Here is a 21,933-nt window from a genome sequence, read left to right on the forward strand (position 1 = left end):
GTACGTTTGACACCCCTGCTCTAAACAATAGTTGTGTTTCTATTACGTATTTTTTTTTCCGGCAAAATAACGCGATATTTCGAAAATTTCATCAAAGAAACTACGATTGCTAGGTGTTTCCGCTGAAGGGCGTTTTTGCGTACGAGCCGTGATTCCAGTCTCGCTAGGTCCCGTTTGTCGCGTAAAATCCTCGTCCCGCGTGACTCCACCATGAGGAAAATTGCCGAAAAGCATTTTTGCCTTTTCCGCGGTTTCGGAACTTTGATCTCGATTGCCGCTACTGCTATGATTGTTTTTCTTCAGAAGCTGAATTCTGAAGTTTACGCGTTTCCGTTACACATTTGCGATAAACTTTTATCGTAAACGCGTCTGAAAATCGACCTCGTGAGAGCGTAAGAATGTTTTAGCGATATTAGTGGTATTTTATTTGCGATATTTAGGTTTTGCGCATTTCTAAAGGCTAATGGAAACACAGCTACTCTCTGTTAGCCCTTCCATACGGTGGCCCTGAAGCAAACACATTTTCTGTAATGTTGAAATGTTGTCGTGTTTTGACCTTCAGGGCCACCGTACTTTCACACCAGGCAGTGCTCGGGTTTTCAGCTCTGGTTTTTCAGCAGGAACCGAAAAAAAATGTTGATGTTTTCCTTGCGAAGTGACATCGTGACATCATCAGTGGGCGTGTCATATTCTGGGTTGTGAAGACGAGCAGGAAGTGCTGGTGTTGCGCAGAATAACGTCCTCCCACTTCGGTTCCTCTTAAACTGGTGTGAACGTGGGCCGGTTCATCAGAGACTCCAGAACCAGAACTGTGTTTGCCTTAAAGCGCTTACGTGTTTTCTGAGATCCACCTTGATGCCAAATATTGTAAAACTATCTCGGCTTTTTTTTTTTATTGCTCGTACTTAGTCAGAGGATTATTGAAACAAGCAACTTTATTTCAACTTAATTTCACTCATGTTTACATCAAGACAATGTCTGTCCTGTATTATTCGGATGTACAAAATACGTAGAAATTAGTGCCGTCAAACGTTAACGCGCCAACATGACACGTTTCCATGACGATTGACCGGAAAAAAGACACGCGTGACGTCATGTTTACGTGACTCCCGAGTGTTAAAATGAGTCTCTAAAGTAACGCTAAACTTTAAAAACAGACTGCTCCAGTTCCACTGTAGGCGCGCTAACCGGCGCTAAAAGGAGCTAATGCAGCTAACGGAGCTAACAGGTAAACGGTGCCTGGACTCCGGCAGTCAGTCGTCGTGGAAACGTGTGATGCGTTAACGCGTTAACCTATTGCACAGCACTAGTAGAAATATCGTAACGAGCAAAGCGCAGCTAACAAAATACGCTGTATGATATTAGTTTGAAGGGGAAAGAAATGCAGAGAATTCTGCTCCAAAAACCAGAAGTGGACATTATTTTCTCCATCAGGGACATGTGACTGCACTGATCTGCCTCTGTGTCCTGTGGACATGTTCATTTACTGAATGTTTGTGTTTTGTTTGTGTGTTCCACACTGAAAACAACAACAACAACAAAAGAGGGTTTTGTTTACAGTTCATCTCCAGAGTCAATGTTGTCAAGATTGTATTCAGTATTTCAGAGAAATCCACGATCTGGATGTGTTTAATATGAAAATTGTGTCTTTAAAAAGATTGTGTATTTATTATTATTATTATTATTTTATAGCATTTCTTTTGCATTTCATAACATGTATTTATTTATTTATTTACTCTCCAGAACTGCAGCTGTAGCTTTAGCTGGACGAAATATTGTGGGGTCACTGATATAAACATCGACATCTGTACGTCGTGTTGCACTTTGTATTGAAGTATTAAAATCACCATGAATGAAAATAACGCACACGCGGAGACTCAGAGTGGATATACAGTACATTTATATATATATATATATAAACATGAATATGATACATCATGCATATTATTTTTATTTTTTTCTCCTAGTAAAAATATATGAAGAAAAATCAAGATTTCATCAGGGCTCACACACGAGCCACTTTATTAGGTACACCTGCTCAACTGCTCAACAATGCAGAAACTGACTTTAAATGCAAAATATACATTTTTATAACAGATATTTGTCTTGACTAATTGTGAATTTTGTCCAAAACATTAACTATAATATATATATATATAGTAATTTCACTACAAAAAAGGGCATCCCTACTCTCTGAAAAAACCCTCAGGAGTCAGCAGGATTACTATAAAAGTGTACTGATACTGAAGGTGGCGCTGTGCTGACAAGGTGCTGAGAATGCAAGGTTTAAAGGCGCCATATGTAAGAATGTGGCCAAAAACGGTTACTACATTCAAATTCAAAACACCGAGGTCTTTTACGTTTCCTTTTCTGACGTAACTGGCAACCCGTTGTTGCTCGGCAGCGGAGACTCTACTGACTGCAACGATTGGTAGATGGCGGTAGGTGGCGCCATATGCCAAAACATGATTTCAAAACATAAACATGATTTGCAGTCTGCAAAATATTTTTTAATGCAAATATTTTGTCTGTACTGTTGTTGTTGGTGAGTTCAGTTTGTTATATGAACATTATTCCTGAGTCTCTGTGACATATTAGGAGGATTTTATGGCCAGTTGCTTTAGATTTATTACATAATGCACCTTTTATAATATTGTTCTTGTTCAAAAGTTTCTTAAAACACAACCTTAAAGTGCTGTACATGCTTCAATAAAGTTAAAAGGAAGCAATTAAATAAAAAATAGGTCAAAACACAGCGATCGAAACATCAAATAAAAATTAGAGAAGAAACATTAAGAGTAATAAAGTTAGTAATCTGGACCTTCTTTCTCACCTGAAATGACTGAACTTAATTTCTGTGTATCGTCAAATAATAATATTTCCACACAAAACCGTGTCCGGTCAAAGAGAAAACCATCAGTGAGCCACAGTTCTCTCTGCAGACGTTGATTCCAGACGTCAGACGCGGCTGGAAAACGACAGAATAACCATCACGACGACCGAGGTTTGAACCGTCGAAGCAGCTCGGGCCTCAGCAGCAGCAGCAGCAGCAGCAGCAGCAGCAGCAGCAGCAGCACTGTGAGTGTGTCCCACGTCCGTGTACCTAATAAAGTGGCAGCTTGTCGTAATAACATTATAATATATTATAATATCAGTGCAAAAATAACAGCTCTCACAACAGGATTCCACCGGTCACTTGCTCGGCATGAAACCCTGCAGCATATCTATGGGCAGAGGGAAGATGATGGTGGAGTTCTTCTCCCCCGCGATGGCGTTGAGCGTCTGCAGGTATCGCAGCTGCAGGGCAGAGGGCGCCTCGGCGATCACCAGAGCGGCTTCTTTGAGGGCGCGGGACGCCTTCATCTCACCTTCTGCAGCAATGATCTAAAAGAACAGAAATGTACGTTATTATGTTTTTTTCGCGGGAATATTCTTTTTCCTGTTGGATAAAATGAACCTCGGTTCACCTTGGCTCTGGCCTCGCGGCTGGCCTCCGCCTCGGCTGCCATGGCTCTCTGCAGCTGCTGAGGTAACTTCACGTCCTTGATCTCCACGCGCTCCACTTTAATCCCCCACGGATCTGTGGCTTCATCCAGGGATTCCTGCAGGGAACGCAGTGGTTTATCCCTTCAGTCAGGACAATTATGCTCCAAGAAGCATTGTTTTTGTGTGTGTTTACTCGTGTTTGTCACCTTTTTTCTGGTATTAAACACTGACCTCGTCAGGACCACTAGTCCTTGTGGGGACCAAAACCTAGTCTTAATGAGGCAGAACCTCATTTATGAGGCTCTGTAGCTAGCTCTGTAGTTAGCTAGCTCTGTAGTTAGCTAGCTCTGTAGTTAGCTAGCTGATAGATAGATAGATAGATAGATAGATAGATAGATAGATAGATAGATAGATAGATAGATAGATAGATAGATAGATAGATAGATAGATAGATAGATAAATAGATAGATAGATAGATAGATAGATAGATAGATAGATAGATCGATAGATAGATAACAATTGTTTTAGCTAACTTTTAGCTATCTTTAAGCTAGTAGATAGATAGATAGATAGATAGATAGATAGATAGATAGATAGATAGATAGATAGATAGATAGATAGATAGATAGATAGATAGATAGATAGATAGATAGATGTAAATGTTATGATGCTGTCACCTGCATACTGAGAGATATTCCCTCTCTGTCAGACAGCAGCTCTGCCAGGTTTTTGGTGCCGAGTGCGTTCCTCAGCGTGGTTTGAGCGAGCAGACGCGTCGACGAGTGAGCGTTACTCACATTGGCCACCGCTGAAATGGGACAGTGTATGCGGAAGTACACCACACCGTCCACAGAGACCGTCACTGAGTCTTTGGTCAGGACCTGCACAGAGAGGAAAACAAAAGGTCCAGTGTGTAAGAATGAGAAAAAAAAGTGAATTTAGCTGAATGTTACACACTGGTCCTTTAATGACAAAACAACAAGGGGAAAGAAATGAAATTACCTCTTGTGGAGGGATGTCAAAAGATATAGTTCTCAGATCGACTTTGACAAAAGTGTCAGTGCAGGGCAGCACAAAGAAAAGGCCTGGAAAGAAACACAATTTCTGTATATAATTCTGTTCTATTCATCTTTATGGCGCATCCTATGTTGCAGAAGTTTGTGGTAAATTAACAAAAGCAGCAGGACTCGACAGAAGAAGTAGAGCTATAGTTTAAGTTTCGTTTTCAGAATTAGAATTTTAAAAAAGGAATAACCTTAACCTCGTGCAAACAGATTTAGATGGAACACACACACACAAACACAAGGGCACGGCCGTAACAGATTAAATGACAAACCTGGTCCTTTAGGCTTCCTGTCAATGATCCGGCCGAGTCTAAAAATGACGGCTCGCTCATATTCCTGCACAATCTGGGTGTTGGAAACACAAGCAGTCATTAAAAAAAACAAAAACACCACAGTTAAATATATGTAAATGAGGGGAAACTTTACAGGCAAATGCATTTTTTGAAAGTTTAGAGCCATGTTGTTAGATATGGAGGACCAGACCTGACAAAACAATAAATAAATAAATACAGGAATAAATGCATAAATAAATAAATGTAGGTGAACAGAAATGTAGAAATAAATGTACAGCATTTTTTTATTTATTCCTGTATTTATTTATTATTAGGTCAGGTTTCCTCCTCCATAGTTAGCCCAATAAAGACAATAGCATGTCCTGTTGTTATTTTCTTCTATTTAACAAAATAAACAAATTAGCCACTAAATCAATCATTTAAAAAAAAAAAAAGGATTAATATTTGAATTAACAAATAAATGAATAAATAGAACATTTGATGAGTCTATTATCAATAAAAACAAGAAATTGAAATTTCACTATTTCATTCAAAATCTGAATATTAAAAAAAAAAAAAAAAATTTACAAAAACGTCATTCTATACTATGTCGTCCAAAATCGGATAATTATATAAAAAAAATGTTTTAGTCCAAAATGTGACAAAAACGTCATACTATACTATGTCGTCCAAAATCGCAATTCTTTTTTTTTGCTCAAAATGTGACCAAAACATCATGCTATACTATGTTATCGACCTCAATGTCATACTACACTATTTCATCCTAAATCTGACAATTTTTTTGAAAAAAAAAACTTGGTCCAAAATTTGACAAAAACGACATACTATACTATGTCGTCCAAAATCGCAATTTTTTATGAATTTTTTTTTTTTAGCCCAAAATGTGACCAAAACATCAAGCTATACTATGTTATCGACCTCAATGTCATACTACACTATTTCATCCTAAATCTGACCATTTTTTTGAAAAAAAAAATTTGGTCCAAAATTTGACAAAAACGAAATACTTTACTATGTCGTCCAAAATCGCAATTTTTTATGAATTTTTTTTTTTTAGCCCAAAATGTGACCAAAACATCAAGCTATACTATGTTATCGACCTCAATGTCATACTACACTATTTCATCCTAAATCTGACCATTTTTTTGAAAAAAAAAACTTGGTCCAAAATTTGACAAAAACGACATACTATACTATGTCGTCCAAAATCTCAATTTATTATGAATTTTTTTTTTTTAGCCCAAAATGAGACCAAAACATCATGCTATACTATGTTATCGACCTCAATGTCATACTACACTATTTCATCCTAAATCTGACCTTTTTTTTGAAAAAAAAAATTTGGTCCAAAATTTGACAAAAACGTCATACTATATACTATGTCGTCCAAAGTCGCAATTTTTTATGAACATTTTTTTTTAGCCCAAAATGAGACCAAAACATCATGCTATACTATGTTATCGACCTCAATGTCATACTACACTATTTCATCCTAAATCTGACCTTTTTTTTGAAAAAAAAAATTTGGTCCAAAATTTGACAAAAACGACATACTATACTATGTCGTCCAAAATCGCAATTTTTTATAAAAAAACATTGTTTTGCCCAAAATGTGACCAAAACATCATGCTATACTATGTTGTCGACCTCAATGTCATACTACACTATTTTATCCTAAATCTGACCATTTTTTTGAAAAAAAAAATTTGGTCCAAAATTTGACAAAAACGACATACTATACTATGTCGTCCAAAATCGCAATTTTTTATGAATTTTTTTTTTTAGCTCAAAATGTGACCAAAACATCATGCTATGCTATGTTGTCGACCTCAATGTCATACTACACTATTTCATCCTAAATCTGACCATTTAAAAAATAAAAAAAATTGGTCCAAAATTTGACAAAAACGACATACTATACTATGTCGTCCAAAATTGCAATTTTTTATGAAATTTTTTTTTTTAGCCCAAAATGTGACCAAAACATCATGCTATATACTATGTTGTCGACCACAATGTCATACTACACTATTTCATCCTAAATCTGACCATTTTTTTGAAAAAAAAAATGTGGTCCAAAATTTCACCAAAACGACATACTATACTATGTCGTCCAAAATCGAAATTATTAAAATGAAGTGAGGAAAAAAGGGCCTGTAACTTTAATGAATGTGTCCTTATGAGGACACAACTGCTAAATATCATAAAAAGGCCACATAACTAATGACAGACTTAGCTCAAATGTTGCCTTAATTGGACAAAAGGAGGACATTTTTGCCTCAAAGGTCGTTGACCTCTCAGCAGACTACCAGACTGCTCCGTCTGGTTAAAGACTTTAAAAGATTCATGAGGGGAAGAAACTCGACCTCATCTTGATCAGTAGCTTTCCACCAATAAGAGCGAGTCGTATGTACCTTAACACACATAAACAGCGTGATTGGGAAGAGAGGGATGATGAAGAGGAGGGATATGATGACCAACAGCCAGCCGCAGCATCCCAGCTTCCCCGCCGCTTTATCTGCGGAGAGAGAGCGGAGGGCGTGACTTTGCATAATTTAATCCCAACTCTCGTTCCACACTTGAAGAATTTCGGTTATAGAGCAATCGGGGAAACATTCGTGCGAGTCGTCGGCGCAGCGAGGTGCGAGGCGATTAAAGCCGCTGCATGTTTTATTCATCTCCGAGGTGAAGTCACACCACATCACATTCAGCTGAGTCACACAGCTAGCGTTAGCGTTAGCTTTGACTTCTACACGACTGACAATGCTCTCAAAATCAGGGACTTGTATCGTACGGAGCCCACGAAATAACTACAACGTGCGCACAAAATAACTACAACGTGCGCACAAAATAACATATCGTGGCCACAAAATAGTATTTAGTGGCCTCAAAATAGCATTTCCACAATTAATTTTTTTTTTGACCATGTCATGTCCGTAGTACCGTATCGAGATAAAGACAAAAAAACAAAACATGTATTGAGTTTGATATGGTATTGATAGATACTTACTTAGATAGATAGATAGATAGATAGATAGATAGATAGATAGATAGATAGATAGATAGATAGATAGATAGATAGATAGATAGATAGATAGATAGATAGATAGATAGATAGATAGATAGATAGCGATTGTTTTAGCTAACTGTAAGCAACCTTTTAGCTAGCTAGATCGATAGATAAATAATGATTGATTTAGCTAACTTTAACTACTGTTTAGCTAACTTAAGCTAGCTGATAGATAGATAGATAGATAGATAGATAGATAGATAGATAGATAGATAGATAGATAGATAGATAGATAGATAGATAGATAGATAGATAGATATTATTGGAATTAATTATACAGATACAGGTAAATCTGACCTTGACAAAACTATTTAATGCTCTTCCAACAACATTCTAACTGTAGCAAATGTAGTTTTAAACCTTCAATCGCTCAGATCCAATCCAACTTTATTCATAAAGCACTTTAAAAACAACAACAGCTGAAACTAAATAAAACATACAAATGTGTGACCCAAAGAACAAATGCTGTAGAAAAGCACACAACAACTAGCGAGACAAACCACTTATAGCATAGCAAGTCAAATAAACATTGATTTAAGATCATTCCTCTTTGTCAAATTTCACTTTTTGCAGCGTAATCATGAACATTAATGCACGACGTGATGCAAACTCAAACGTCAGAAGGACAAAAAGCTCCAGGGAACCTTAAATGCAACTTTTAGATCACGTTTACTCGCCACAGTCAAGTGTTAAAATCGCTCTATAAAAAAAAAAAAAAATAAAGATAAAGTTTCTACCTTCAACAGTGTCCACAGCGTTGATCTGAAGTTTCCCCTGTGTGACCATCTCTGCTGTGCTGGACGTGGTGGAGATCATTAGTGACGGTGTTGATCTGTGTGTGTGTGTGTGTGATGGAGTCGCTCTGAGCTGCAGCTGTGCACTTGTTTACTGGTCTCTACTCTCTCTGCTGGGTGTGGTCTGCCTCCTTCCCTCATCATCACCACCACCAGTGTCTTTCCATGAGCAACACACACACACACACACACACACACACACACACACACACACACACACACACACACACACACACACACACACACACACACACACACACTCTACATACTGTATATGTAACCTGAGCCGCGGAGCCTTTCAAAAGCCTCAGATGTGGTTGTTCCTGCGTTGGGAAGCTTCTCCATTATCCTCTTTCTCACATGAGCCCACGACCACGACCTGGAGTCTTACACCTGATGAGCACGACTCATGAATAATGAACAATAGGTGGCATCCATGTCGCTGAAACATGAGCTGCACGATCTGCAGGAACAGTTTAATACACAAGGAAATGGCACACGGACGCAGAATGGAACATTTAAGCCCATTTAAATGAGAGAATAAGAGAAATGAAAAGATTGGAATTAGAGGGGAATGAAGAATGAAGTCATATAATATGTATGTATAGTATTTATTTTCGTCCAAAACTGACAAAAAAACACATTTTGAACGACATGCTAACCTCGCACTTTTTTGTCAAATTTTGGACGACATACTGAAGTATGAGTTTTTGAAAAAAAAAAATGTAAAGAAAAAAAAAAAGTTTTAAAAAAATTGTTTTTGGGGGAAATTAAACTTAATGGGAAAAAAAAACAAACAAAAAAAAACATTTTCGAAAAAAACATTTTTGGGGAAAAAATTGGATGAAAATAAACCTTTTGGAAAAAAACTAAGGCATTTTTTTGGGGGAAAAAATCTCAAAAATGTATTTAAATCTTTTTTGAATCTTTAAAAACTTTGGAAAAAAAACTTTTTGGTAAAATTTGGACGACATACTAAACTATGACTTTTTTGTCAAAATTTGCATGTCAAAATTTATTAACGCATAAAGGACACAAGGAAACGGCACGGACGCTGAATGGAAAATTTAAGCCCATTTCAATGAGAGAATATGAGAAATTAAAAGACTAGAATAAAGGACAATAAAAGTGTTAAATCTTAATGGTGTACAAGACGTTTAAATTAATAAAAATGTAAGATTCGGTTAAAAAATTAAACCAGAATAGCTTTCTCTGACTCTTTTCTATTTTATTTTCCTTATATTGTTCATCTGTCTCTCGTGTCTTAGCCTTAATCCAACACTAAACAGAACATGTATGTATTGTGTAAACTTTACCTGGTAATAAACCTGATTCTGATAATAGAGACACACTGAATACAAAAACATGTTTAAGAAACACAATAATGACAGAACCTCTGATTTAATTAATTAAATAAACAAATAAATACATGAATGAATAAATGAATGATTGACTAAATAAATAAATACATTAGTTAATTAATTAATTTATTAATTAATGTATTAATTAATTAATTAACTAGCTAATTAAATAATTAATTAATTAATTAATTAATTAATTTATTTATTTATTTAAAAAATAGATCAGTTCAAAGTCATTTTGAAAAAAAAAGTATGCATTAAAAAAACAGTATTTTAACTTCCCAAGTACTGGATGAACAGTATTATTACTGTATATTGAAGGAAAGATGAAGTGTTTAAGAAACACAATGACAGAACCTCATATTTAAATAAATAAATGAATGAATGAATTAATCAATTAATTAATTAATTAATTAATTAATCGATTAATGACTAAATAAATAAATACATTAGTTAATTATTTAATTAATTAATTAATTAATTAATGTTAAATTGAATGTTAAATTAAACACCTATTATATTGAATTAAGGCAAGTTTATTTTTTATAGCACATTTTTACACCTAACAAAAACCCATTTTCTACAACAAATCATTCCAAAGTGCTTTACAACAAAAAGAAAGAGAAATACAGCCATGTGTATACATATATATATTTATATAAAATATATATTATACCATAATCTTTTAGCTGTAACATTGTGTAATTACAAGTGAATAATGTACGTTTCGTCACCTCAGCGTTTAAAGTGCAGTCAGAGCCTCTGATCCACACAGTCACACTCACTGACATGTGAGCAGCTCATTAGCATATTTCTTGTGAGGACATTGATGTGTGGTCACATGACGCTCAGCTCACTGCGCAACATGAGTTTGTCTCCAAAAACGCAAAAGTGAGTTAAAAAATAAGGAGTTTCTTGTTTTTGCTCATGAAAAATCAAACTTCTACTGAAACTTTTTGCCTTTATATTTAAATTTGGTTCACAATATAACATGTAATCATGACCATGTGATCATGGTAAATAATCAGACTTTTACAAATACTTTTCCATGACTCCATTAATTATGTAATAATTACATAATTAAATTATTTCATGCTTTAGTGCAACCGCACGGAAGCGTATTGCATTCACTTGAAAAAAAAAGAGAAATTAATATTATATTATATATATATTATTTTTTTTTCTGTTTTTTTCCCCGACTTTCTGAGTAATACTTTTATAGTCAATTTTTCGTGCAATTTTTTTTCCTGTGTTTTAGAGTAATTTTCTCCTGTTTTTCGTACAATTTCTTTTTCTGTTTTTCGTGCAAATTTTTTTTCAAAAAATAAATTACTCCGAAAAACAGAAACAAATTACTCCAAAACACGGGAAAAGAATTACTCAGAGAATCAGGAAAAAAAATTCGACAAAAAACAACAAACAAAAAAATAAAAATAAAAACAAACCGAAAACAGGAGTTTTCGTTTTTTCTTCAAGTGAATGCAATGCGCTTCCGTACAACGTTTTTGAGTTTAGAGTGAGAATAAAAATGATAAAGAATACAAGTATGCATTAAAAAAAACTATATTTTAACTTCCCAACATTCCCAAAATTGGATGAACAGTATTATCACTGTATATTGAAGGAAAGATGGAGTGTTTTAGGTGACAGGGTAAAGTTGCATTCCTTGACTTTTAACTGAAACAAATAAAAAATTGTATTTTACATGACATGCTCACACAGTTCATGATCCGTTCTCAAATAGCACCAATATAAATATATTACCCGTTCGCTTACGTCACTTTAAAACCCGAGGTTGTGGTCGTGTCATTTGAAACAATACTGCAGCCGTGGTAGTGCGGCGCTCGACGTCAGGCGCCCGCCGCCTCCATCATACACTTGCGACTGAACTCATAAGCCAGGAAGAGGGCGCCGTTGGCGGGGAAGGTGCGGATCATGGTGGGAGTGAGGCCCGAGTACAGAGCAGGGAAACCTGTGGGACAAGAGATGACAGCCAGTCAGACGGATAGACAGTCAGACGGCTCATTTCCGTTCACGATGTAATATTACCTTCGTTGCGTACGATGCCCAGGAAGGTTTTCCTGAAGCCCTCCTGCCTCCCGGCTAAGGAGTACACCTGGATCCTGGACTTCACAGAGTCTATGGGGTAAATCACCAGCCAAAGACAAGCTCCGCCGAATCCGCCGCTGAACATGAGCGGAAGAATACCTGCAAAGAATAAAAAAAATGCCTTTGAAAGAGCAGATCCACCTCTCCTCTGTCCCCCATTTGTCCTTTCACCGCAACCGGTCGAGGCAGACGGTTGCACATCTTTGAGTCTGGTCCTGTCAGAGATTTCTTCTTCTATTAAAAGCCTCTGGTGTTTGCTCATTGTTAGGTTTCTCTGCTCTCCATGATGTCGTCTATGTACAAGTGCCTTGAGATAATGTATGTTGATGATTTGGCGCTGTACAAATAAATTTAATTGAATCACAAAAATATTTAACCATTAGCGCTGGGCACGTTAACGCGTTAAAGGGACACTGCGTAGTATTTATAGGTTTATATGACCTCAGCCTCTCCTCTAGATGTCACTATAAACTACTTACTTCACCTTTAAGGGCGGTTAACGGCGTTAACCCGATCAACGTTAAACAACGTTTATGGTTAGTAGTGCTGGGCATGTTACCGCAGCGTTGGCGGTGTCAACATTAGCGCACATTAATGCATGACGCGTTTCCATGACGACTGAACGGAAAAATACGCACGTGACGTCACGTTTACGTGACTCCCGTTGTTAAAATGAGTCTCTAAAGCATTGGTTCTCAAAGTGCGGCCCGGGGGCCAATGGCGGCCCGCAGAAACATTTCTGGCGGCCCGCAGTGAATTACAGTTGATAGTTTTAATCCAGGAGCTACTAAGCTTGTTAAATGTTTATTGGACATTACTGGATACAGACCAATAAGTGTAAACAAAATACTGGGTATTGACCTGGTTTCTATGTGGTGAATTTTAGTGTATTATTGGGTAATAAGCTGGTAATAAGCAGGTAGCTACAGCCCCCAATTACTAGCTATTTACCCAGTAAATATATGGTAACAGAAATGTGTTACTTGGTATTAACCTGTAATTAGAAGGTAAGAACAATGGCCAAAATACTGGGTAATTACCCAGTAAATTGTAAAGCGTTATTATATTAATACTTAAATTACATTATATTAATGCTTATATTACTTAACGCTAAACTATAGAACTGCAATCTGGTCATTAAGATTAGTAGAAATGGGATTTCTTTCTGGTTTTCTTTTCCTTTTTTTTTCCTTTGGCGGCCCTCAGTCCAATGTTGGGTTCCTAAATTGGCCCTCAGGTATCAAAACTTTGAGAACCCCTGCTCTAAAGTAACGCTTAACTTTAAAAACAGAGGCACACATACTTTGTAGCGCTGCTCTTTTCGTTTAATAAACAGACCGCTCCAGTTTGACCGTAGGCGCGCTAACGGCGCTAAAGGAGCTAACGCAGCTAACTGATTTACGTGGCACGTAAACATGACGTCACGCACATCTTTTTCTGGTCAGTCGTCATGGAAACGCGCCATGCATTAATGTTACCGCCAACGCGGTAACATGCCGGTATAATATTGTAAAATTGTCAAAGGCCAAAATGTCTGTTGGAAAAAATGCCATAAGGCTGCACTAGCGTGTTTTTAGAGCAGCCCAACCAGACAAACCAGCTGCAGGAATAAGCACTCTGCATTCTTTCTGGACTGGAACCAACTGTTGCTGGATTCTTACACACTGGAGCTTTAAACACCAAGGAAAAAAAAACCCATCGTCTTACCTATCCCGTCTTTATCGGTGCCCATGTGCTTCGCGAACGTGGAGCGACAGAGTTCGTACGCCCCGAAGAAGCAGAAGTATCCGGGCATCTCCCTCACGATGGTGGACGTCAGTCCTTGGTAAAAACCCAGAGGGCCGTTTGTTCTCAGGACCGTTTTCACCACTGACCACACGGTGCTGAGGTCACGAAACACAAGTGTGCGAAAATTTCAACATTCAACAACACTTCACTTCATTCAGCTCTCATCGTTCCAGCGTCTCTCACACCGACCTCCTCTGTCCACTCGTGACCTTGCCGGACGCTTCCATTTCATGCATGGCCTGCATGCGACACTTCACCAGCTCAGTGGGACACAGCGCCATGGCGGAGAAGATGGAGGCTAAAGATCCTGCCGACGCCATCTGAATATCACTGATGAGCAGATTAGCAGATTAACTGGAAAGAAGCACCATTTGACTGAATGCACCTCTAAAAATCCCATAAGCCACGTAAATTAAAACATTTCCAACCATCTTTTGACATCAGAATTTCATTTCCCGTGCTGATTTCAGTGATTTTGGTGTCAAATTATAGGTAAAAATATTCAAATTAATAAATCAGAAATCTTTTTTATATCTCTTTCTGCCATTTACTCAGAATACTTTCTAAAAATGATGTACAAAATATGCATATGGAGAATGTTAAGAAAAATAAAAAAAATGTACATTTATTCTAATGTTCAGGTTATAATTGGTTATAACATTTTGTTTGTTGTATGCCATGCTGTACAAATGATATGTACAGTAGTAAGCAAAGGATTCAGCTCAGATTTTAGAATATATTCTGAGTAAATGGCAGAAAGGATTTATGATTTATATATTAGAAATTTTAGCAATCGTTTGACTCCTAAATCTCTGCAATCGGCCCAGGAAATGAAATTCTGATGTAAACGATGGTTGGAAATGGCGGCCATCTTTAAAAACGAAGTATAATGTATATGTATAAACGAGTGCTGTGCAAAAGGTTAACGCGCGTTAACGCATGACACGTTTCCATGACGACTGACCCGGAAATAGACATGCATGACGTCATGTTTACGTGCCGCGACACCGTTTACCAGTTAGCTCGGTTAGCTGCATTAGCTCCTTTTAGCGCCGTTTAGCGCAATTAGCGCGCCTACGTTCTGTTCAGTTTAGCTTTACTTTAGAGACTCATTTTAACAATCGGGAGTCGCGTAAACATGACGTCGCGCGCGTCTTTTTCAGGTCAGTCGTCACGGACGACGCGTTGTGCGCTAACGTTGACGCCGTTAAACACCGTTGACGCGTGAGCGTTTGACAAAAAAGCATGATTCGCACTGCGCAGAACATGTTCGCTTCCAGTCGAGCTTTAACGAAGGAAATGAGAGCGGATTAGTTCAGATTAACTCATTAACTCACTATTTACACAGTTAGAGATCAAATATACCAATGTGCCAAATTCAAATTGTGTGTGTTGTATGTGTGGAGAGGCAAACCCAGCTCTAACCATGGGCTATGTACAGTATTTTTGCAAATAGGAAAACTAGTTCAACGTGGGAAAAAAATTATAATGCTGTGTAGATTAATTCAAATGCGACTAAAAAGCATGCACATGAACGTAATCGGTAAAAGAAAAAAACGTCTGTGTCAAACCTGAGCTTTGCTCCTTTGTCCATCCGGGACATGAGGCGGACGGCGTCCTGACACAGGCCGTAGCTCAGGAAGAGCACGGCGTTCTCGGAGATGTTGGCGATGAGCGCCGGCGTGGTGCCTTTGTAGAGGCCGCGCACGCCCACCTGTCTGTAGATGGACGCGAAGCAGTGGACGAAGCTGCGGTACATGGAGGGGAACGTCTGCATCTTCACCTTTGCCGTGTCGAACGGCTGACCGCTCAGGACGCAGGCCGTTCCGCCTGAGGAACCGGGGACAAGAAACAAGTCCACTGCACTCTTAGAAATAAAAGTGCTAAGTAGAACCATACTTAAACTGTTATGACCTTTCTATAAAGGTTCCACCAAGAACCCTTTTAAAACCCTTTATTCAGGAAAGAGGTTTTAAAGGGTTCTCTGGATCAAAATGGTTCTTACTGGAACCATTAGTGTTACCAAGAACCGTTGAAAAACCCTCTCTTCGGGAAAGTGTTTTTCAGAAGCAAATGGTTCCAGGTAGAACCCCAGCCCTTGTAGAAGAACCCTTTTGGAACCCTTATTTCTAAGAATGTGTTTATGTAGCTAGGTTTATTGACTACTTATATAAACGTATTACTATGCAAACTGAGAGGAATTAAGTTCTGTCTGGTCCTGCAAAGGCCACCCCGATGCTCTTAGGAAAGGGGGGCGTGAGCGGAGGTGTCCTCTTTTAGCTACATTCTGCACAGTCACCACTAGAGGTCACTAATTCTTATAAAATGGACCTTTTAGACAGTTAGTAAAACGTTAGCTTAATAAAGTCCAAGTTTCCCCTTAACTGTAGTACTCAAGACTGGTCTACATCCCAAGACCACTTCTTGAAGGGCTCTGAAGGACTCACTAGACCTTGTCTCGGGTTTATTTGTAAGAATCGTTACTGAAACTGAAGGGGAAACCTTCAAATTCAACCGATAACATAAGCTGTAAGACGTTTTTGTCAATGCTAACAGATGCTACCACTCCACGCTCCGCCTTGACCTTTGAGACAGCCTGACTATTTCCGTTAAGTTGTCAGCCAAAGACGCAGCGATGTTCTACAGTCGGTGTTTGCAGAAGTTTTCAATCTATATCCGAAATTTTAATTGCTAACGTTAGCTTAATATAGTCCAAGTTTCCCCTTAACTGTAGTACTCAAGACTAGTCTACATCCCAAGACCACTTCTTGAAGGCCTCTGAAGGGCTCACTAGACCTAGCCTAGGAAACCTTCAAATTCAACCGATGATAACATTAGTTGTTTAACGTTTTTGTCAATGCTAACAGATGCTACCGCTCCACGCGCCGCCCTTCACACAAAATTAGATAAGGAGAAGAAGTTGTGTGTTTGTCTGGGAGGGGAGACGTCGCAAAGGTCGTCCATTATAAGGACGGATTTTGCGTAACAACGTAGAAAAAGCTACGACAAACTCTGCACACTGAGAGATGTAGCAACAGAGGGTGGAGATCGATTAGCATTTAGCTCACCTCCATTCCGATGAAAAAACATTTCGCCTGCCACCTACGTCGCTTTGCCCGAGTGTAATCTTGGATGTTTTCAGTGCGGAGGGCTATGTGCCTCGAAAATGAAGATTATAAATACAAAATTAAACTGATAAAAACGTAACTAATGAAGTCAAGGCTAGTAGATAGTAGACAGCACTAATCTATCACAGATAAATATCATTATTTTTCTAAGTTATCTTGGTGAGTGTGGTTTTTTCGATGACAACACTAATTCACACTGTGAATGTGACTGTTGCTCTCTTATAAAACTCATGTGCCCTTTGTCCTTGAAGCTAATCTCATAAAAAGAGCAAGAATGTCACTGTGACACTGTAGATACTGTATGTCTCTGTCTTATTAATTCAAGGCATGTGTGTGTGTGTGTGTGTGTGTGTGTGTGTGTGTGTGTGTGTGTGTGTGTGTGTGTGTGTGTGTGTTTGTGTCAGTCTCTTTTTTGATGTCATGGTAACAGTTAGTGTTGCAATGATGTCTCACCGTGCACATGATGGTGAGTCAGCGGAAGCCTGATATGCAAGTACTGCACTAATAGTAATAATAATAATAATAATAATAAACATATTTATGCGACCTACATTGTGTTTTACAGTACCAACCCGATAATAATTACTTAAAATCTCATCAACAGAGCAAGAGCTGCAACACAGGTGGCCCTTTAAAACAAATGCATCATAAATAAATAAAAAAACATATTTATGAACTAAGTAACTAAGACTAACACTGCGTAGTACTGTAGTAACCTAATAATACTCATATAAAAGCTGATAAACTAATTAAGTGTTATTTTCTAGTACTAACCTAATAATAATTGTTCCAAATCCCATAAACTGAGCATGCATTGTACAAGCAGTCGTCAAAACAAATATGCCATAAATAGAAATTGCATATTTATGATTTAGGTGTGTTTAAAATATATAATATAGGCGTATGTTAAGTAATAATTAGATATAGACCTATACATATAAAGGTCTATATCTAATTATAACTTATGAATAATAGACCTATTACAATGTTGTTGTTTGTTTGTTGTTTTTTGTTCCCAGCTTTTCCCAGATTTGTTGACTACAGGTTAAAAAGTAAACAACAACTCACCTGCTGCTCCCGCTGTGAAGTCAATGACTGCCTGGACTGCAGGGTGTGGAGCCATGATTTCATCAGATACTGCAAAACCTGGCAATTATTTATTCAAAAAATAAATGAATGAATGAATAATAAAAAATTAACAACTTTGTCATTCATTCATTCATTTCTTCACACTCAAACACAATCACATGAATTCAGATGACTATAACATATACGTATATATATTCTTTTTTTCCATATCACATATATATATAACTACACTATAACTATGGAAATAAAATTGAAAGTTGCAAAGTTTCAATTGTGAATTTTCTTTTTTCATTTTTTTCATTCCATTGTTCCAAGTTGTGGGACAGGTCATGTGACGCTCACCTGTGCTGTCTCGTGCTCACAGTCTTCTTCTTCTTCTTCTTGCCGTTGTTGACCCACGGGGAGCGCGAGACGAGCGAGCGTGATCTGATGAAATTTCCCCACATCCACGAACCACGCACTGCGTTTGCACCGTGTCCGGAAGTAGCGCTGAGGTAACTTCACCCGTGAGAAAAGTTGTACTTCCGGTTTCCTCAGCAACGTCATCAGAAGGTTGTTCACAGTGTCGACACCTGAGGAGCGCGAGGACAAGTCCTTGCGATGCTGATGTAATCGTCTTGATTGAGTTGAATGCGGAAGAGCGGCACTCCGGCTGTAATGTCTACACATGGCCACAAGATGGCAGCATAGTTCAAGAGTTACTCGGCGACAAAACTAAGAAACAAAAAAAAATAAAAATAATAATTAACCAGCGGTGGGGACAGGAGCAGCTTTGTCTCGTGCGCTTGACCACAGAGAAGCCTCTTTGTTTTTAATCTAGTTTAGTGATAGAAATAGATAAATACAAATAAAAGTTTATCTGATGCATCACTCAAACACATGTTTAGTGTTTGTCTAATCGCAAACTACAACGCACTTGTGTGATTTATGACAGAGAAATGAGTAGATCTTAATAATAATAATAATAATATATATATATTTTTAAAGATCTAATATATACTTTTGAGACATTTTCAGGACTTTGTTCATTAATATTTGTTATATTAAACTCATAAATTATAATATATTATTATTATTATATATATATATAGTGTTTGTTTGGGTGTCGTGTAACAGGTGTCACTGGAAATGGTGAATAATAATAATTCATGGATCATAGTGTTGTCATTTGGATTAATTAATTTAATGAGATTACTGATGAATGTGTTTATTTAAGTGTAAAATTTGATTTATAGTAGAAATCGTTTGTTTTTTTGTAGACTTACAGCAAGCCTTTCATATGTTTCTGTGTGTGTTTTGTATCAGAGAATGAAAAAAAGCATCCTTTCTGGTATGGGAAGGCCACTGTTGTAATCTGCAGTCTCACCAGTAGATGTCACTAGTTCTCACATATTGGACTATCACTGTTTTGGCCACAGATGTTTAAAGCTGCAGTGTGTCATTTTGTCTTGTTTGTTGTTGTCGTCGTCGTCGTTGATGTTGCTATTATTCCGTCATGAAACAAAACACGCTTTTGTCAAGCAGTACTATCAGACCTGACTGAGGGAGCATTTGTGTGTATACAGGGGCAGGGCAGCACATTATTTACCATTAACTATTAGCATACTAGCTATTTATCAGTAATCATTATGCACGTATTAACACCTTTTTCTACATAACCTTATTCTACCTCTAATCACCATTTTTTTTCCCTATGTAAGGTGTTAATACGTGCTTAATATTTACTAATAAAGGGCTAGTATGCTACTAGCTAAGCCAAATGATTCCTATTTTCAACACCATATTCACACATACAAGCATAATTATTGTTATTTTGTCCAATTTCTGTCAATAAAAGCTTCTAAATATTACACGCTGTGCCTTTTTTTTTTATTTTTTTTTTTAATGATTTTCCTATATAGAGGCAAACACAGCTGGGAAAATAAATAAATAAAGTCAAATTCTTTGGTCCCCATGATGTTTGCTGGGTGAAAGACCGAAAACGAGGATTTTCGGACGCCTGTTGATGTTGATGTTGTTATTAATCTGTCATGAAAACACCTGACTGAGGGAGCGTTTGTGTGTATACAGGGGCAGCACAGCACATTAATCACCATTAACTATTAGCATAGTAGCCGTTTATTAGTTATCATTATGCACGTGTTAACACCTTTTTCTACATAACCTTATTCTACCTCTAATTAAGATTTTTTTTTCCTATTTAAGGTGTTAATACGTACTTAATATTTACTAATAAAGGGCTAGTATGCTACTTAGCAAGCACCTAGGTAATGGTGAATATGTGTTCCCCAAACTAAAGTGTTATGAAAGCCAAATGATTCCTATTTTCAACACATTATCCACACATACAAGCATAATTATTGTTATTATGTTCAATTTCTGTCAATAAAAGCTTCTAAATATTACACATTGGGCCTTTTTTTAAATGAGTGTCCTATATTTCTTCTGTCATCTGTTATTAAGAGAGACAAACACAGCTGGGGAAATAAATAAATAAATGAATAAAGTCAAATTCTTTGGTCCCCATGATGTTTGCTGGGTGAAAGAGCGAAAACGAGGATTTTCTGCCGCCTCTGATTGGCGCAGCTCGGCTGTCAATCAATCGTTTGTGGGCGGGGCCATGTGAGAAATGAGACTTCCAGTAAAGTCCTCGCGCTCACATGCTCAACAACACACACACGGAGAGAGAGAGAGAGAGAGAGAAAGAGGAGGACACAACAACATCACTACGAAAACAAACCGGCGCGTCAACACACACACACAGACACACACACACATACTGCGGACACTTTTACTCAACTTTTTTAACTTAAAGTTTTTGGTTTTTTTCAATAATTGTTGACTGTTTTGAGTTTTTTGGGATGTAAGAGTCACTGAGGAGTTGTGTGTGTGGTTTTTTTCCCCCTGCGACTTGTTTCCATTTTGTGTCGCACATTTCAAAGGCGAAGTTGTAACTTTTTTTTTTCTCACCGAGGCGACATTTTCATGACATTATAACAAACTCGTTCGGCTCCGTCACCACTCGACCATGGCGGAAGCGGCTCAGCAGCAGCAGCCACACCTGGTGGACATAGACCCGGATTTCGAGCCCCTGTCGCGGCCCCGCTCCTGCACTTGGCCGCTGCCCCGGCCGGAGTTCCTCAACCCGGGCGACTCGAACACGTCGTCGCCGGTGCCCTCCGTGAAGCAGGAGCCTGTGAGCGGCGGCGGCGGCGGCAACAACGGCGACTTCATCAGCAGCTTGAGTCTCCTGGAGGAGAGCGAGGACTTCCCGGAGCAGAAGCCTGGCATCCTGTGCGCCGATGACTTCCAGTGTCAGGAGAACTGTGTTCACCAGCAGCAACAGCCTCTGCAACCGCAGCAGCACCAGCAGCACCAAAACCCGCAACTCCCGCACCAGCAGCATCAGCAGCAGCAGCAGGTGCCTCTGCTCTCCTCCCCGGTCGGATCGTCGTCCTCTGCGGCCGCAGCCGCCGCCGCCGCTGCCCAGAGGAAGAGCAGCTCCTCCCGGCGGAACGCGTGGGGGAATATGTCATACGCGGACCTCATAACCAAAGCGATAGAAAGTTCTCCCGAGAGCCGACTCACCCTGTCACAGATCTATGACTGGATGGTGAAGAGCGTGCCATATTTCAAGGATAAAGGAGACAGCAACAGCTCTGCAGGATGGAAGGTACGTGTTCGCAGTGTGTTTTTTGTGTGTTTAAATAACTTTGATCAACAACACAACTTAATAAAGTTGTAACTATTT

The 21,933-nt window shown here is 38.3% G+C and overlaps 3 protein-coding genes across 3 annotated transcripts in view; 1 reads left to right on the forward strand and 2 right to left on the reverse strand.

Moving 5' to 3' along the window:
- Positions 1-3,192: 3,192 nt before the first annotated feature.
- On the reverse strand, positions 3,193-8,729 carry stoml3a (stomatin (EPB72)-like 3a; the record flags this gene model as incomplete). Its single annotated transcript, XM_083887345.1, has 7 exons — positions 3,193-3,384; positions 3,468-3,602; positions 4,164-4,367; positions 4,489-4,571; positions 4,823-4,895; positions 7,258-7,361; positions 8,651-8,729. 7 exons carry the CDS (start codon positions 8,727-8,729, stop codon positions 3,193-3,195), a joined length of 870 nt encoding a protein of 289 aa, XP_083743471.1.
- A 2,596-nt stretch (positions 8,730-11,325) lies between these two features.
- slc25a15a (solute carrier family 25 member 15a) lies at positions 11,326-18,663 on the reverse strand. Its single transcript, XM_083886206.1, has 7 exons — positions 18,525-18,663; positions 18,162-18,239; positions 15,537-15,795; positions 14,155-14,295; positions 13,885-14,060; positions 12,118-12,276; positions 11,326-12,040 (listed from the first exon to the last, which is right to left on the reverse strand). Exons 2-7 carry the CDS (start codon positions 18,214-18,216, stop codon positions 11,919-11,921), a joined length of 912 nt encoding a protein of 303 aa, XP_083742332.1. The 5' UTR covers positions 18,217-18,239; positions 18,525-18,663; the 3' UTR covers positions 11,326-11,918.
- Positions 18,664-20,897: 2,234 nt separating this feature from the next.
- Positions 20,898-21,933, forward strand: part of foxo1a (forkhead box O1 a) — a 41,941-nt gene continuing 40,905 nt past the window's right edge. Inside the window, exon 1 of the mRNA XM_083886652.1 lies at positions 20,898-21,855. Coding sequence (XP_083742778.1) covers positions 21,211-21,855 — 645 coding nt within the window. The 5' untranslated portion in view covers positions 20,898-21,210. The remainder of the gene's footprint in view (positions 21,856-21,933) is intronic.

Source organism: Microchirus variegatus (genome assembly GCF_963457635.1).
Source record: "Microchirus variegatus genome assembly, chromosome: 3".
In the NCBI taxonomy this organism is placed as follows: domain Eukaryota; kingdom Metazoa; phylum Chordata; class Actinopteri; order Pleuronectiformes; family Soleidae; genus Microchirus; species Microchirus variegatus.